The following is a 17,978-nucleotide window of genomic DNA, read 5'->3' as shown; positions in this document are numbered from 1 at the left end:
GTATTTAAGATGGATATAAAATTTTGTCAGTAATTGTTGCTTTTTATTTTTAGGCTAATCCACCTGGTGTATTGGCTCTTTTGGATGAAGAGTGCTGGTTTCCTAAAGCTACTGACAAGACTTTTGTGGAAAAACTGGTTCAAGAGCAAGGCACTCACTCCAAGTTCCAAAAACCCAGGCAACTAAAAGACAAGGCAGATTTTTGTATTATTCATTATGCAGGAAAGGTAAGAATTATGTTATAGTTAGATTTTTCCATAATTATAACAACACTTTATTAGCAACAGTCTGCCATCCAGTTCCTAAAATATACCCCAACTCACCAAAAGGCATTCACATGATTACTAGATAATTCATAGAAGAGAGTTGATGTCATCTGCTCAATATTTAAGATCCATGCTTATCTCTATTCTCTCGATTCCATAATTCATTTCAACCCAGCAATCACTCAGTTGCATACTATGAGCAAGGAGTTGTGCTATTTTTAATTAACATTTCTTAGCATTTTAATGGTTTCAAAATTCCTGGTAACCCTCCAAAAAGATGATCCTAGTCTTAGGACCCTTTAATCTAACATGTACTTATCTGCCTCTGGCATTTATTTCAACATCTTCATTAAATCTATGGCCAAAACTAATCCACAAGTAACTATTTTACCACTTTTAAGCTGTTTTGCTTCTGAGTGATATTACACTTATGTCAGAACTTCCGTTTGGATCCAAAGAACTTGGATACATTTTAGGAACTCTTACCTTTCTAACTTATTATTTCCTCCTAATTGGAATTTGGGAGCTTCAGTATCTGGCATTCCTCGGAGGGTAGCTATTAGCTCATAGAGCACTCAGGTTTATAAGACTCCAAAATATAGAACAATTTTATTACACAGTAGATGAAAGAAAAAGGATTCATCTTGGGGCCCATAGAATAAGGAGATCCCTCCCTGCAGTGTATACCATCCTCTATATCAAAGAGTTATTTGGGCCCTATAATTTATAATATTACCATGGGGAGGGAGGTGGGGGCGGCTCTTTCAATTCCTCAGTGCTCTTTCTTGAATGACCCTTTTATCATCAGTGTTTCATTCTTCTGCCCCTGCTTTCCTCCACCCCCATCAAGGGTCTTGCCACTAAACTTGCTACCTTTAGTTCTACTTGCTAGTTATATTTTTCTTAAATTTGTGTTGTATTAAATATTTTACTTAAGTAAAAAATTAAAAACTATTTATTCAGGAAGGTGAAGCAGAATGAAAATGTGAATGTGTTCATGTTCTAATTGATATTTAAAGAAATTATTATATGGATTCCATGCTGATTAAAACAACCTAAAATTCCATTTAACCTATTTCTTTTTTATTTTTTTATTTTATTATTTTTTTTCTGATTTACATCATTCATTTCCACCAGATTTTGAGTTACAAATTTTCTCCCCATTTTTTCCCCTACCCACCACCCCAAAATAGCAGTCCCACAGGATATCCCCTCCTCCAGTCTGCTCTCTCCCATATTTTCTCCCATACCCCTTTCAACTTTTCCAGTGGATCTCTATGCCCCAGTGCCTGTATATGTTATTTCCCAATTACATGTAAAATAGTGTTAATAATAGTATATATAAGTATATATTTAAACATTTGATTTTAAAACTTTGAATTCCAGATTCATTCCCTTCCTCCCTTGTCACCCACCCTTACTGGGAAGATAAGCAGTTTAGTATAGGTTGTACATGTGTGGCTAATGCAAAACAATAAAATACAGATATATTGTAAAAGACTGACTATATTTCCCTCGCTCCTATCCTACCTCCCACTTGTTCTATTCTCTACTTTGATCCTGTACCTTCTCAAAAGTGGATGCTTCCAACTTCCCCCCGCAGCCTGCCCTCCCCTCCATCATCCCCCTTCTCATCCCCTTCCCCCCTACTCCCCTGAAGGGTGAGATACCTTATTTAGTGTGTATTTCATTGCCTCCCCAAGCCAAATTCAATGGCAATAGGGTTTACCCATTCCCTTTTGCCTTCCTATTCTTCCCCTCCACTGTAACCATTTTCCCTTGCCTCTTCTATATGAGATAGTTTACCCCATTGTCTCTCCCCATCTCCACTCATTATATTCCTCTCTCACCTCTTAAATTTCACCTTTTAAGTATCATCCCTTCCTGTTAAATTGGTCCTGTGCCCTCTATCTATGTATACCTGTAAGTATATATACACACATTCACATATGTATTCATTTGCCCATATACCCTCATATATAGACATATACACACACACACATATATATATATATATTTCTATTCCTTTCAACTATTTTCATACTGAGAAAAGTTTCATAAGTTACAATTATTTTTCCATGTAGGAATGTTAATAGTTCAACTTTGATAAGTTCCTTATGATTTTTTTCCCCCATTTACCTTCTCATGCTTCTCTTGCTTCTTGTATCTGAATGTCAAATTTTCTATTCAACTCTGTTTTTTTCATTAAGAATGCTTGAAAGTCCTCTATTCCACTGAATGACCATATTTTCCCCTGAAGCATGATACTCAGTTTTGCTGGGTAGGTGACTCTTGGTTTTAATCCCAGCTCCTTTGACCTCCAGAATATCCTATTCCAAGCCCTTTGATCCCTCAGTGTAGAAGCTGCCAGATCCTGAGTTATCCTGATTGTATTTCCACAATATTCAAATTGTTTCTTCCTGGCTGCTTGTAATATTCTCTCCTTAATCTGGGAGTTCCGGAACCTGGCTATAATATTCCTAGGAGTTTTCTTTTTGGGATCTTTTTCAGGAGGTGATTCTTTCAACCTCTGTTTTGCCCTCTGCTTCTAAAACATTGTTTCCTTTCTCTGGTCATGTCACCCCTCAGTCACTTGACCCCTGGGCTTTTTGCCGCAGTAGGACTCTGCCACCAGACAGGGGAGCTTTCGTCCGAAATGCTGGGGTTTTCTCAGCTGCCAGAGGTATTAGATGGTTGCCCTCTCTGAGGCCTCCACACACTCTGGCAAGCTGGTCACGCACCCCAGGACTTCTAGCCTAGACCGCAATCCAAATCCATGCAGGTTAAAGCAAGAGCGATTGCCCCTCACACTAGTGCTTGGTCCCCTTACACTCTGCAGGCCAGGAGCTGAAGCTGCCACGTGCCGCTGGCTGGCTGTGTCGGGGGTCTCAGCGGCTTCTTGCCCCAGGGGCAAAAGCCACGTACTCCCACTTACTGGGTCCCAAAGTCCAGACTGCACTGACCTCTCACTTTGTCCTTCATATCTACGTGTTGATAAATCTGGAAATGGCCACAGCTGCTGCTGATCTGAAGTCCTTTTGGCTGGTGGCTGGTCAGACCCACCCTGGGGTTAAAACCTCTGACTTACCCGGGCCTGGTCTCTGCTCCCAGAGCACTGGGCTGGCCGCTTGCTGCCGGCTTGCCAGGCTGTCTTCAGTGGGAGGTTAGCTTCTCTGTGTCATTTTGTGGGTTCTACAGCTCCAAAGTTTGTTCAGAGTCCCCTTTTTACATTGTTTGGGGAAGGTGGAAGCCGGAGCCACTTGGAGGTCATGCTTCTACTCCACCATCTTGATTCCCATTTAGCCTATTTCTTAGACAGATATTAAAGTTTTTTAGTTTATCCTTGAATTTTTTTATTTCACTTGACCAGTCCTATTGCTTACTTTTCTTACAGGTGGATTATAAGGCTGATGAGTGGCTGATGAAGAACATGGATCCTCTGAATGACAATGTAGCTACCCTTTTACACCAGTCATCAGACAGATTTGTTGCAGAGCTTTGGAAAGATGGTAAGAAATGCATAAACTTTTTCCCATCCATTGGTTTATGATCTGGTATCTATAATTAACTTGATTGGAATCATTAAAATTTTAGTTTTATCTCATAGTCTGCCTTTTATAGTTATAAGTAGAAGCTGCTTTTCTCCCTAGAGCAGGGCTGCCGTTTTAACGGAATTTGTCCATCTTCAGGATTATTCAGCTTAAAAAATAAATAAAATATTTAGAAAATTGGACATATACCTGGTTTTCTAGCAAGGGTGAATTGTGTTACAGGATTAATTTGGATACTTAAAATAATAGGATAAGAGCTGAAATGGATCTTAGAAATCTAGTCTAATTATTTCCTGGACCTAGAGTCATAGACACTTACAAAGAATGACCCTCACTTTGTACCAGTGCTAATCATAAAGACAGAAATTCACAGTTCATTCACAGTTAAAGTCTCTTCCCTTAGATCTGTCCCCTTTCAGATTTTGCAATATTAGAAAATTGATTAGAGCCTACTTGAAGCTATATTTTCTGAGCACCTGGTTGGTGCAGGGGTGCACAGTGACTGGCAAAACACACAGGAATGCCCTGTATCTGCATCTGCTCGTCTTGTTTCTGGCCCTTGCTCTGGTTTTGCTCTTGGAAATATCTGCTACAGACTTATTTAATTTGTTTTCAAAACTGAGTACAATTGTTTTTGTGATTTGGTACTTCAGCCTAATGTAGTCCATGCTCACAAAAGTACAATTAAAAAGAAATTACCTATATACTATCCTCGCTTCTGAAAGTCCAGCATTCACTTCTCTTCATTGCCTCTTGAGTTCTCATCTCATTTCCTTGCTATATATGGTGGAACTCTGGAAACTCTCCATTATTCTGAATGTATCTGCCCTGCGCCTAGCTTTGTCTCAGTCCTGCTATTATGAAAGCACCTCCAGAGCCCAGAAATTTTTCCAAATCCCTTCTCAGAAGCCAAGGAATAAAGAGATAAGAGAAAATACAAGTGAGGGGAAGCAGAAATAGGCACATGTAGCAAATGAAAAAAGTAACGGGAAGAAAGGAGAGTGATACAGAGAACCAGTATGACTTTCTGGGTGAGTGCCTACTGCCCAGTGAAATTAATTCTTTCAGGAACAGGATGTCTTTTGGAATGTATATGTGAAACTTGTGATGAAGGTACTTGTTTATGAGTACCTGGGCCTAAGTGGGAATGAGGGTGATAGTGGAGCTAAACTCAAGTTCCAAAGAATCAGGGAGAGGAGATTGGTTTCCAACAATAAAGTAGAAGCTTCAGTACTTTCAGGCATTAAATGAAAATTGTTTGTTGTTACTGAGTAACACAATATTCTTAAGTGAATTCAATCTTGAGGGCCATGTGAGAATTGTTTCATCACCAGGAACTATGAAAAATTATATCTCCTACTGAAAAATGGTATGATCAGGTCTGTCTTAGGGGGTAGTGAACAATCTACCACAGAACACATGTTCAGGAGTAGAGGAATGAAATGGTCAGTCAATCATTCAGCAAGAAGTATTTGTTGCGTGCCTACTGTAAGAGACTTTTGGCCTACTGGATGTCTGGCCTAGAAACCAGAAACACTTGGGTTTAAATCCTGCCTTTGATATACCAGCTATATGTAGGTCCCTGGTTAAGTCACTTAGTGTTCAAACAACTCTGAAAGGCTTAAGTTTCAGAAAGGTTGCCAACTTGTATTCTTAGACGATTTTTCTTCACCCAGATTGTTCTTATACCAGTGAAATCACAGATCCATTTCTCTCCTACTATATGTATCCTTGTATATACATAGTTTTGTAAGGCAACACAAATACCTTCAATAAATAATAACAAGAATTAAGGGCATGTGTTTGATAACAGATAAGAGAATGAAAACTCAGACCTGAATTGATCGGAGAGAATCATGAAGTTTGACATTTGGTGAGTCAAGTCTTAAGTGAATGGTAGGATTTTGACAGGGGAATATGTGAATTTATTCATCCCAGACAGAACAGATAGGAAATCAAAATGCATATTTGGATAGGTTCTAGGTTGGAATGGAAAGATTGGTGGATTTGGAGTGATTGGACCTAGGTTTGAATCTTGTCTCTGCTTCTTATCACTTGTATGTCCTTGGTCAAGTCACTTAAGTTCTATAGGTTATAATTATGTCTTTTATAGAATGAATGAAATGGACTAGGTGATGTCTAAATCTTTTGACTGGAACATAGCATCTTTTTTGAGGAGTAGTAGTAAGGGTTTTGGTTACCAGGGAGAGGATTATGAACTTCAATCAGTAGTCAATAAGGAATTACTTGAAATATTATGATGTAATCTGCATATAAGGAGTGTATATGAAGGATGGAAGATGAGTACAAGTGGGAAAACTTAAAAGACTATTGTGATGAACGTCACCCTGAAGTAGGGTGATAACATAGGAATTTTAGTAATAATGAAATGGATGTAGAAGCTGTTTTTGAGGTAAAATTAATACAACTTGAGAAGTGAGGAAAAAGAAAGAATGAAAGATTTCTAATACGAAAGATAGAGTGAATGGTGAGACCACTGCTAGAAATAGGAAAGTAAAGAAGTACAGTTTTACTTGACAATTAAGTCAAGATTTTCGTGTGTTGAGTTGAGTAGGACATCCAGGTCGTGATGTCCTGCGGACAGTTCAAAAGGAAAACAAGGTCAAAGCAAGAAGTATCAGTTGGGGAATCACCAATGTGGAGGTGGAAGTTCCAGCCATGGGAGTGATCAAGTTTGCTGAGGGATAGAATTTAAAGAGGGAAAAGAAGAGTCTTGAGGACCGAGCTTAATGTTCATCTTAAGAAATAAGGAAAAGGAGAACAAAAGAGTTGAAAAGGAAGTTGCCTATGGGAGTTACTGATCATTTTGATAAGTACACTCATTAATTTGATACTACAGGGACTGTACAGTACCCTGAAGGAGGCAGGTATGTGTCCTAGCACCTTACTGAGAGGATGCTAGGAATTCCTCTGGTCCACAGACCTACCACTGATATGATTGATGACTGAGTTAGAGGGAATGGATGTTTGTTAGAAGAAGAATTGTCTTCTTTTTCCTTCCTCCCACTCTTCTCATCCCCATGTTTGTTGTCTATGGCTAGGGAGGGACAAATCTTCTGACAAGGGTTAATTCCCCCAGAATAAACTTAATTATCCATTTTCTCTGAACCAGAAGAGTTCCCTGTATCTTCTTGCAAATCAATAATGTAGCCTACATTGGCTTTTGGGGGCACATCCTTTCAACAATTCCTACTTTAATAGACAAGTTGGGTTCCCAGAGTTAAGCTGGATTAGTTACTGATAAGAGTACTGGAGGAACCACGGAACAGTCAGGATTGTCTTTCTCTTATGCTGTTGACTAGAGCCCTCACCGGTATGTTTTCCCCCCTCTACCCCCCACCCCCATCAAGATTATCAATTAAGCATTGTTAGCCAGCCTTAAGTAACTTTTAGAAAGGGGTATTTACTAAGGTAGTCTATTAAGAACAGTTCCTTAAAAACATCTGTGCCATAGTCTCCCAAAGGTTTGTACAAAGTACAGGACAGTGTTGGGGAAAGCCCAGGGAGCACTTACGGCAAAGGGGTGAGTGACATAGCTCTTGGTTGCTGTCTTTTTTCCATCATGGGGTGTCCAAGAAATGCCCCTTAAGTATGGTCTTGTGTCTTTGCTGGTTGACATATGAGTCTGTTCTGTCCTTGGCTCCTGAAGATATATACACTGCTTCCTGCTGATCAAGGACAGTGTTTAGGACCCTGATGGGAAGATGGAAAGTCCAGTATACTCAGGAACATCATTTCATTTCATCCAGTGGCTCTCAAAGACTTTGCACACTTAGTCTAAGGTCTTTTGATTAAGAACTAGTCTCATCTAGTTAAAATATCAGAACTAATAAGAGATAAAATAGGACAGGGTATTTTCAAGCCCATCTTCCTTTAGAGACCCTATTTGGACCATTTCACACATTGTAATTTTATCAACTTGAAGAGATAATTCATAAGATTTACCAGATGCTTCCCTGCTTAACCCCATCCTGTTCTTCTGCCTCCTTACTCCTTCCCCCCCCCCCCCGCCCCGCACTTCCTCTTCATACACACTTAATAAAGTTATTAGAGTGTTAAGAGGTGAACCTGGAGAATTTGGGGGTTTTGAAATTAAAGGAGAAGTGAATATACACAGGGAAGCTTTATGGTGGTCTACAGTGTCACATACCTCAGAGAGGTAAAGGATGAAGAGAATTTTTGAAACATCTTCCAATTTTGTGATTAGAAACCTGTTGTTGACCTTTGAGTAAAATAGTTTTTGTAGGGTGATGGAAATAGGAAAACTTATAAAACTCCCACTACTGTCATAAGCACTAGGCATACAATAAAGGACAAAAACATGGTCCCTGCTCCTGAAAGCATGCAAATAATTATAGACTGAAGATATATATGGTATAAATAGAAAGTATTTGCAAAGGGAAACCTTTAGTAATAGGAAGATTTCCTGAAGAAGTGAGTTGAGGGGCAGCTAGGTGGCTTAGTGAATAGTGCACAGGTCCTGGAGTCAGGCGGATCTGAGTTCAAATTTGACCTCAGACACTTAACACTGACCTTGGGCAAGTCACTTAACCCCAATTGCCCCCTGCCTTCTCCCCTCCAAATAGCAAAAAAAAAAAAAAAGTGATTTGAAGTGAGTATTGAAGGAAGCCAAGAGGCACAGACGGGGAAGGAGAGTGTTTTAGACGTGGAGGGAAAACCAGTAAAAAAACAAACAAACATGATATTAGAAGATGGAGTGTTGTGTTTGAAGAATAACAAGATTGTGTCACTATGTTTTTAAAAAATGTGGAGGGGAATAAAATATAAGGAGATTTGAAAGGTTGGAAGGGGCCCAGTGATGAAAAGGCTTTAAAAACCAAATGATAATTTTATATTTTGATCCTAAAGGTGGAAGAGTTACTGGAGTTTATTGATTTTAAGGGGGCACATAGTCAAGTTTCCCTTTAGGAAAATCACTTTGTCAGTCTAAATTGAGGATAGATCAGAATGGGGAGAAACTTGAAGCAGGGAGTCCTATCAGAAGGTTTTTGCAGTAGTCTGATCTTGGAGTGATGAGGACCTGTACCAGGGTGTCAGCTGTATGAGTAGAGAGAATGAAATATGGGACATTTTGTGACAAAATGAGACATTTTGTAAAGGTAGACACAAGACATGGAAGTAGATTGGACAGATGAGTTGAATGCTAGTGAAGAGTCTGGGAGGATGCTGCTACTTTTGAGAGTAAAAGGGGAGTTTTTTTAGGAAAAAGATAATGAATTTTTGTTTTAGGCATACTGAATCCAAGGCATGAGGAGAGAATAGCTAGTGAGGACATGAATGTCTTCAGTCGAGAAGACTTTACTGAAAAGTTTGGAGTTGAAGGGAAGGTGAGATATAGGATGATACTGGCTCCTATGATATTGAAGATGCATGAGAACTGGAGGATTGCAAGAGTAAGGTCCTAAGACAGGAAGGAAAGGGGAGAAATTATAGGAGTTGAAGGAGTTTCTGCTTGGTGGACTTAATTTTGTGAAATGTGAGGCTGTCATTTGCTGGAAGCATGTGAGTTAGAAGACTTGAGTGTGGGAAAATTTTAGCTCCTCTATTGATAGTGAGTCAGAGAAACTGAAAGCAAGAAGGTTGTGAGAATATAGAATTTTAGAGTTTAACATCTTAAGGGTAGTACACTTCTGTGAGATGGTACGGTTTAAGATATAGGGTGAAGAAGAATGAGAAGGTTGAGGATTTATGTGGTAAGGATGTTCAGTATTCTTGATGATGACCCATCTAATTTTCCAAATATCATAAGGAGTTCTGTAGTTGGAAGTAACCTCAAAGATAATCTCTTCTTTTATTTTTATAGAAGATGGGGTAGAAAAAAGGAAGCTATATGAGTCATGTTATTATCAGTGGAAATGGAAAGATTTTAAAATACGAGAGGAGATTCAGGTGGATACTGATCCTTTGATGCCTTAAAAAGTTGTTATGTATGGCATTCTTTCTCATGAAAAGAAAAATAGACATTTGGAATTATTGGCAACATTAAATTATAATTTGGATCTAGATTCTACTCCTGATTCTGACTGAAGTATATTTTCCTAGGGATATAAAAAGATCTTAAGGTCAGAGACATTATTTTGTATTTTCTCAGAGAGGCTTTTTAGGTTCATCAAAGGTTCTCAAGTTCATTCGGTAAGTTTTTATTGAGCACTTATACTGAACTAGTTTTTAAGACCCTGAGGGAAATACAAAGAAATATGACACAATTACTCCTTCTAGTATCTTACAATAGCACTTGTAAGTCAATACACTCTTAGGTGAAAAATTGGAGGCTAATTCTGCTTCTTAACTTACCTGGACCACCTCCATCCTGATTCTCCTTTCTTACAGCACCATGCTATCACTAACTTCTGATATCTTCCACTGGCAGTGTCAAGGCTTTAAGCAGTAGTAGTTTCAGAGCATCTATTATTTGCAAGGCAAACTTTTAGGCATCAACATCTATAGACATAAAGTGAAGAAATTTTGAAGTGAAAAGCAAGAAGAAGCTGACTTGAGCACAACCATCAAGGGACTTTCAATTGCAAATGGTGGTGGTTATAGCAATGCCAAATTTGACTTGCATGTGTGAATTCAGTTGAAGTCTGAGATTTGGATAGTTTTTGAAGGACGAATGATTTTTCTTAGGGATTCTTTTTAAATTACTCACTCTCAGGAAAAAAAGAAGTGAGTTGGGATGGACAAATTTTTTTTTTCCTGACATATATAAAAACTAGCAAGGTACATGGTTTCTCTTTTTGCGCTGCACTTAAATATACAAGGGAAAAAGGTAAGTTAACTCTAAAGATAACTTAATTACCTCATGAGGATATGCTAACAGTGAGTATAAAGTGGTTAAGCTAGCTTTAAACCCTCTTATTTTCTTCTGAAACAAAGATTGTATTCGGATTTTACAGATTTTTCTGAGGGTTAAACAAGGAGAAGTAAGATTCATTGATGGCAGCCCTGCACTAGAGACATAGTGCCCCCAGCCTATGTGTGTTTTCATATACTCTCACATGTAATTTTGGGAATTCCTTTTTGAACACAAATTTCTTTTCATGAGCTGACAATTTTATCCTTTAATCCAGGTTATTATCCAGTAAGGTTCTTGTGAAAAGAAATTTTTCATTACAGATATTTCATAAAATGTACTGTGACTTATCAGACATTTTCGTGAATAATTGTAATTGGTAGTTACTTGAAAAACATTCAGCTTCATTAGAAAATTCATATCTACTACTTTGTAGATTTTTAACAGTATGGTACAGTAGCACTTTTGAATTTCACTTTATTATAGTTGTCTGCATGCCATTATCACCAACATTTACAATTTTCCTGTTGAAATAATTAAAGCAACACATTTATTAGTCTATTTAGATATAAAATGAACTGATTTTTACATTCCTTTTAGTCCCTTAAGTTACTATAACTTTGCTTCATTTGAAAGCGCATAGTGTTTATAGAGTAAAAGTAGTCTTACACACAAATAACTCTAACAATACCACACCATTCACTTATAAGGGGGAAAAGCTTAATAAAAGTTGTGAAATACTGATCATGATATGTATATGTACAGAGTCTGGAATCAACTTTCTTCCCAATTACTATGCTTTCCAGTAAATTTAACCACCCTCAGTTTCATCAGAGAGGCAATGATGAAGAAAGCTGGCCTCGAAGCCAGGAAAGACTTGGGTGCAAGCACTGACTCTGACATACTGACTGTGTGACTCTGGGCAAATCACTTAACCTCTCAGTGCTTTAGGAAACTTTTTAAGACTGTGAGCTAAAGAGAAGGTTCTGACATGGATTGATAGAGGAAGCTTCTTTACCCAGAAGTTCCTTCTATCAAGAATGTCATAGCTCTCATCTCTTAGATTCATCAGATTTAATTATTCTATAAAGTACCCTGTCCAAATGTGAAAATCCTATATATATTTGCATGGAATATGTTATGGCCTGGTTATTTTTATAGCCCAATTTCAAAGTTTACTTGTGATTTCAAATGTTCTGCGTACTAACGAAAGTGTTTTATGTATCTGCTCTTCTGTCCTTCTGTTTTTTGCTGTTTCTCTGCCTTAGAGATTCAGAATATTCAGAGAGCTTCTTTCTATGACAATATTTCTGGTCTTCATGATCTACCAGGTGAATGTATAAAAACTGTAGGTCTTCTCAAAGCCAAAGGATTGTATTCCCACAGGAAAACTTTTTTTTTCTCCTTTTTTTTGGGTGGGGGGATATGAGGGGGTGGGAGAGGGAGGAGGAATGGATTGTTGGTTTGGGGTTGGGGGGAGGTTTGGTTATTTTTGCTCATAGGTTTGCATGATTCTTTCATTTCATGCTCTTATTATACTGCCTCAAAGCAACTGTTTGAGTGCATACCAGTTCAATTGCTACTGCCTACATTTTGCTTATTATTTTATACACAGCTATTACAGGCCTGCAAATTAAAAGGTATGTGATTACCTTTTTGAATAGTGCCATTTTGATACACACTTTTGAAATAATTAAATATTGGTGTTAGGTAGCTTTTGGTACATTATTTGCCTTTTAAAAATTTTAAAGCCAATTTTAAAGTGCAGTGCTGAGGAATTTTAAGAATTTAAACAATAAAATGTGGTGGACACATAGTTGTTTCAGATTTTTGCATGTCACCATTACATTGTAAGAATATATTTGTAATATTTAGCATGTTATAGGGAATAGAACCAGCTTCTGGGTCAGGAAGACTTGAATTCAAGTCCTTCCCATGGTGTGTCATGACACACAGGACTATACGACTGTGTAATTATGAAAGTTCCTTAACCTTTCCTTATCCCAGGCAATTTTCTATTGTACTAGTCTACATTAGTAATTAGAGAGTTGGGAGTTCTCTAAAACAATGAAAATACAGGTCTGCTTAAAAAAGCAAAAAGAGATCTATTTGGCTTCTTTTAAACTACTTTGAAATACTAAAACTGAATCTAGGTTGGGGCTGCAATAGTAAATGGAACTATGCTGTGTTTGAATTATTATGTTTATGTTTGACTCTGTTGGATAGAGTTCAGTATTGGTACCTTTTATCCTTGCTTCTCTGTAGTGCATCCTGATCAAGATTAGTGACCTCAGATTGCTTAGAATTAATCGTACTTCATATTTCTATATTGTCTAACATACATTTTCATTGATATCGATATAGGTAGTATAGTTATTATTATTATCTCCCTTTGAGTTATTGAATGAAATTGAGAAAGTTAACAACTGGGAAAATATAATTGAGTTCTTGGAATGGCTAGATTAAAATTTCTCAAGTGATTGAAAACACCTCAAGTCTCAAACAAAAATTAGCTTCTTTTCAAAACATACTACTTTTTGTGATTAAAACCACCATTTTAACTTATTAATGTTAGGTTCCCATCTCTGATAGCCCTTTCCTTCCTGTTCTTCAGGGGAAAATGGGCATCAGGTGTGAGGACAAGATATCTGCCAGAGTTGTAGTTATGCTAAACAGGTCTTCTCTAGGAGAAAGGACAGCTCCAAAACCCAAAGAATGCTGACCCCAGAGAGTAGTAGAAATCATGAGTAGAAAAATTGAAAGTTGGAGATTGGTCTACCTGTGATAGAATTGTGGAGATTGGTTCCTGTGATAGCATTGTGGTTAGGAGTTTAAGTTATTTCTTTACCCTTAAATTCATGTGTGTTACCCAGAAGCCCTTAGACTTCCTAGATTTATTAAAGAATTTCGGAGGGTTTGGTGACTTTCAAATAGTATAAGAAGCAGTAATATTTAGAGGGCTTGCCTTGGTGACTATGGACAAGTCACTTCAATCAATCAACAAGTATTTATTATGTGCCTACTATGTGCCAGTCAGTGTGCTAGGCATTGAAGTTTCAAATACGAAGAACTGAACTATTCCTACCCAAAAGGAGATTACTTTCTAATAGGACTAACATCCTCTAAGATTCTTAATTTGCCAATCCACATTAATAAAGGGAGTTTCCTTATCAAGAGTTTTTATACAGGTAATTATCATTATCTTTCCCCCTAAAGCCTCCCCATAGACCTTACCTACTGCTATTGAGGGCAACACCATCCTCCCAGTCCCTCAGGTTCACAACATAGGAATTGTCCTGAGCTCCTCATTGTTTCTCATATCTATGCTGTTGCCAAGGATTTCACCATTGCAACATCTCTCAAATATGTCTTCTCTCCTCTGACACTTCCATCACTCTGGTGTAGGTTCTACTGGTCAGTCTGACTGCTTCAAGTCTCCCTTCTATCCAGTCTGTCCTCCATTCAGCCACTAAAGTGATTTTCCTAAAGCACAGGTCTGACTGCCTCCCCAAACCCTGCCCCTCCATACATGCACACATATTCTCTCAATTCTAGTGATTCCCTCTTGCCGCCAGGATCAAATAAAAAAATCATCTTACCTTTCATAACCTAGCCCTCTGCTATGTTTCTAGTCATTTCATACCTTTCTTCCCATCATGTACTCTTCAATCTAGTAACACTGGCCTCCTTGCCATTCCATGAACAAGACACTCAACTTCTTAGGTCTGGGTATTTTCTCTGACTGTCCCCCATGCCTAGGATGCTGTCCTCATTTCTAACTACTGGCTTTCTTTAAGCCCGGCTAAAACCCCATCTTCTTATAGGAAACCCATCTCAGTTTCTCTTGCCTCTTTTTGCATCCGCAGAGCTTAGTACAGTGCCTGGCACATTGTTGTTATTTAGCCATTTCATTTGTGTTCAGCTATTTTGTTTGCCCCATTTGGGGTGTTCTCAACAAAGATACTGGAATGGTTTGCCATTTTCTTCTCCAGCTCATTCTATAGATTAGGAAGCTGAAGAAAACAGGATTAAGTGATTTGCTCAGGATTATATAGCTAGTGAGTGTCTGATGCTGGATTTGAACTCAGGACTTCCTGACTCCAGACCTGGTGCTCTGTCTGCTGTGCCACCTAGCTGTCCCTGGAGCATAGCAGGGCTTAATAAATGTTTAGTGACTGACTGACATTGAAATTACAGATTGGAACAAGCACACACACACACTCACTTTGCCCCCTGGGAAACATAATAATAATAATGGTAATAATACTATTAATTTCCTCTGATATTCCCTGTCTTGGAGTCTACTGTTACTATTCAATTCAGTTACTGAAGTCAGGTCAGTGTTAGGACTGTTCTTGACCTTTGAGGTTCACAATTTAGGCAGTGAATTCAGTCTTGATTTAGTAAAATCAATAGAACTTCATTAACTGCTCACTATATACAATATTCTAGGCCTTAGAGTTAAGTAAAAAACAGTCTCTGCTCCCATCATGTTTTTGGTCTAGTAAAGAGGTAAGACAATGATTACAACAGAAACAATAGAGAAGTTTAAAAAAAAAGTGCTCTGTGATATCTCGGGGGATGAGAGCAAAGTCAAGGAAGGAAAGCATCATGAAGGAGGTGGCATTGGAGCCTCAACTTTAAAGGATTGAAAGGAATGCAGCCATTGAAAGCTAGCAGTGAACCCACAGGAAATACAGAAAGAAGAGGTAAGAAAGCACAAGACCTGTCTAGGGGATAGTGTCATTTGGGTGGGACATCAAATGTGTAAAATATGGCATAAGCAAAAAAGTTTAGTTGTACCATGTTGTAAGGGGCCTTGAATGTCAAAAAAAAGAGTTTGAAGTTGGCAAGGCAGCTATAATGATTTTGGAGCAGACTCATGCCTGGAATGGGCCCAATGTAGTGGGAAGACAAATAGAGCAAGGCAGGAAAACTTGCAATAGCCCAAGCACATGGTAAAAAAGACTTGAACTAGGCTAATGGAAGGAGAATAAAGAGGAGCTGGACATGATGAGGCAGAATTTATAGGACTTGGTTACTGATGATATTTTAGAGAGAGAGGGAAGGAGAAATGTAATATCAAGGTGACACAGAACAATGAAAGGTGATGCCACTGACAGGAAGAAATCTGAGTTTTAGTCAAGAAGGTAAATCTTTTGGATGTGATGTTTGAAGGCAGAGAGCATATAGGTGGAGATGTCCTTTAGGCAGGTAGAAATTTGGCTTTGAAACTCAGTGGAAAGGTCAAGACTAGAAATTTTTTTCAGTCATTAGCATATAGATGGTAGTTGAATAAATTTAATTGTGAAGGGAGAAAATGTTGAGAAAGGAGAGAAAAGAGTCAGGGACAGAACTTAACCTTAAGGGGTAAGGAAAAAGTTGAGCAACTGGTAAGAAGTAGTAACAGAAGTAAGAAGATAACCAAGAGAATGTTGTGTCCCTGAAGCTAAGAAAGGAAAGAGTAATACAGTACAAGTGTTTCACTGTGAAGGGTAAGAGAAAGATGAGACTCTTTTGGAGTGGGACAGAAGTATCCAAGAATTTTTATATGTATGTATATATATATAGGAAAGACTTGTACATGTTTGTAGGAGGATAGGAAGGAGCAAATAGAGGAGTGATTGAAGATATACAAGAGAGAAGGTCCTTGAGCAAAGAGGTGAGAATGAGATCAGAAAGAATCAGAATTATTGGCCTTAGTAAGTAAAGTTATCGCTTTTGTGACCACAGGGAGGGAAAAGGAGGGAAGAGAAGGCAGAAGGGAAGTGATAAAATAAATTTTTAAAGAATTTTGATTTAAATCCATTGACTATTTTTTTCCAATCAGTGAAAATGCACCCTTCCCTCTCATCTTTCCCCACTCTTAATTGGAGAACTAAAAAAAAAAAATCTCATTATAAACATGTGTAGTTGAAGAAAATAAATTCCTACATTTACCATGTTTAAAAAAAATCAAGTCTTAATTTGTACTCTGAGTTCACCTCTCTGACAGGAGTTGGACAGCATGTTTCATCATGAGTCCTCTGGAATCATGGCTCATAAGGTTGCATTAAACAGAGTTCATAATTCTTTCAGAGTTGATTATCTTTACAGTATTGCTGTTAAATGATGATAAATCATTCTGGTTCTATTCACTTCACTCTGCATCTGCTCATATAAGTCTTCCAAGGTTTCTCTGAGACCATCCTTTTCATCCTTTCTTAAAGCACAATAGTATTTCATCATATTCATGTACAACTGTTACCCAACTCAGTTTCCAGTCCTTTGCTACCACAAAATAAAACAAAAATAGTTGGAATAAAATTTTGAGGAATAGAGTAGGTGCCAGGATTTGTAAGATGTCATTCTCAATGAATTCCGAATCTGCTGTAAGTGTGGAACTTGTAGATGCATTTGACAACTTGAGCAAACGGAATAGTTTAGATTTTTAAACTATGTTCTAAAGAACATAGTCCTAGAGAATGTAATGTTTTAAAGAGATTCCAGCATTTGATAGGATACTAGACTAGGTGGTCTTGAAGGTCCCTTGGATTCATTAGGATCCTGTAGTTCTAAGAACCACTAATGTATCTGATCAAACCTTAGGACTATTTGTGGGGGAGCTTTCTCCATTTATAGGCTTCTGAGTAAGAGGACAGAGTTGTTACTTTGGCATTCAGCAGAGCCATTTTTAAAATTCAAAAGAAATTAAAATGACCAAACCATATCACTCAGGTAAAAATTTTCTCCCCAAGTTACTATAATTGTAAAATTCCTGATTTTTCTTCAGTCCTCATCCTTGTTGACCTTTCTGCTATGTTTGACACTGTTGAGCAGCCTCCTCTTCTGAATACTCCCTACTCTGGGTTTTCATGACATAGCTCTCTCTCCTCTTTATCCTCCTTCCTGTTTTGTCACTCTTCATTTTCCTCTACTGGATCATCATGTATGTAACCCACTAACTATAGTGTGTACACATACAGTCTAGAGCTGTCCTGGCTCCAGTTACCATGCATGTAGTTATCTCTATGTAGATGATTCCCAGGTCTATGTTCAGTCTTAGTTTCTCTTGTGAGACTAGTCCTGAATCACCAACTGCCTTTTGGACATTTTGATCTGGATGTCCCATTAGTATTTCTAACTCAGCATGTTGAAAACAGAACCCATTATCTTTTTGCCAAACCATCCCCTTTTGTGAATTTCTCTGTTATTCTTAAGAGCATCCTCCTAGTTGCTCAAGTAAGTGTGTAATGCCTTAACTCCTCACTTTTATGCCACATATCCAATTGACAAATCTTGCTGGTTCTGTCTCCAGGACATCTCTCATGATTCCCATTCATTCTT

General features: G+C 38.0%; 1 protein-coding gene across 3 annotated transcripts in view; it reads left to right on the top strand.

Annotated features, from left to right (window-relative positions):
• Window positions 1-17,978, top strand: part of MYH10 (myosin heavy chain 10) — a 214,955-nt gene that overhangs the window by 113,382 nt on the left and 83,595 nt on the right. For all 3 annotated transcript variants that reach the window (XM_069104170.1, XM_069104168.1, XM_069104169.1), the window contains 2 exons: window positions 54-227; window positions 3,661-3,775. In XM_069104170.1, coding sequence (XP_068960271.1) covers window positions 54-227; window positions 3,661-3,775 — 289 coding nt within the window. The remainder of the gene's footprint in view (window positions 1-53; window positions 228-3,660; window positions 3,776-17,978) is intronic.

This window comes from Petaurus breviceps, unplaced genomic scaffold (assembly GCF_028583685.1).
Source record: "Petaurus breviceps papuanus isolate PSGF00001 unplaced genomic scaffold, PetGlider_PUasm1.0 673, whole genome shotgun sequence".
Taxonomy (NCBI): Eukaryota; Metazoa; Chordata; class Mammalia; order Diprotodontia; family Petauridae; genus Petaurus; species Petaurus breviceps.
The sequence above is the reverse complement of the archived record's forward strand: the minus strand, read 5'-3'. Positions and strand labels throughout refer to the sequence as shown.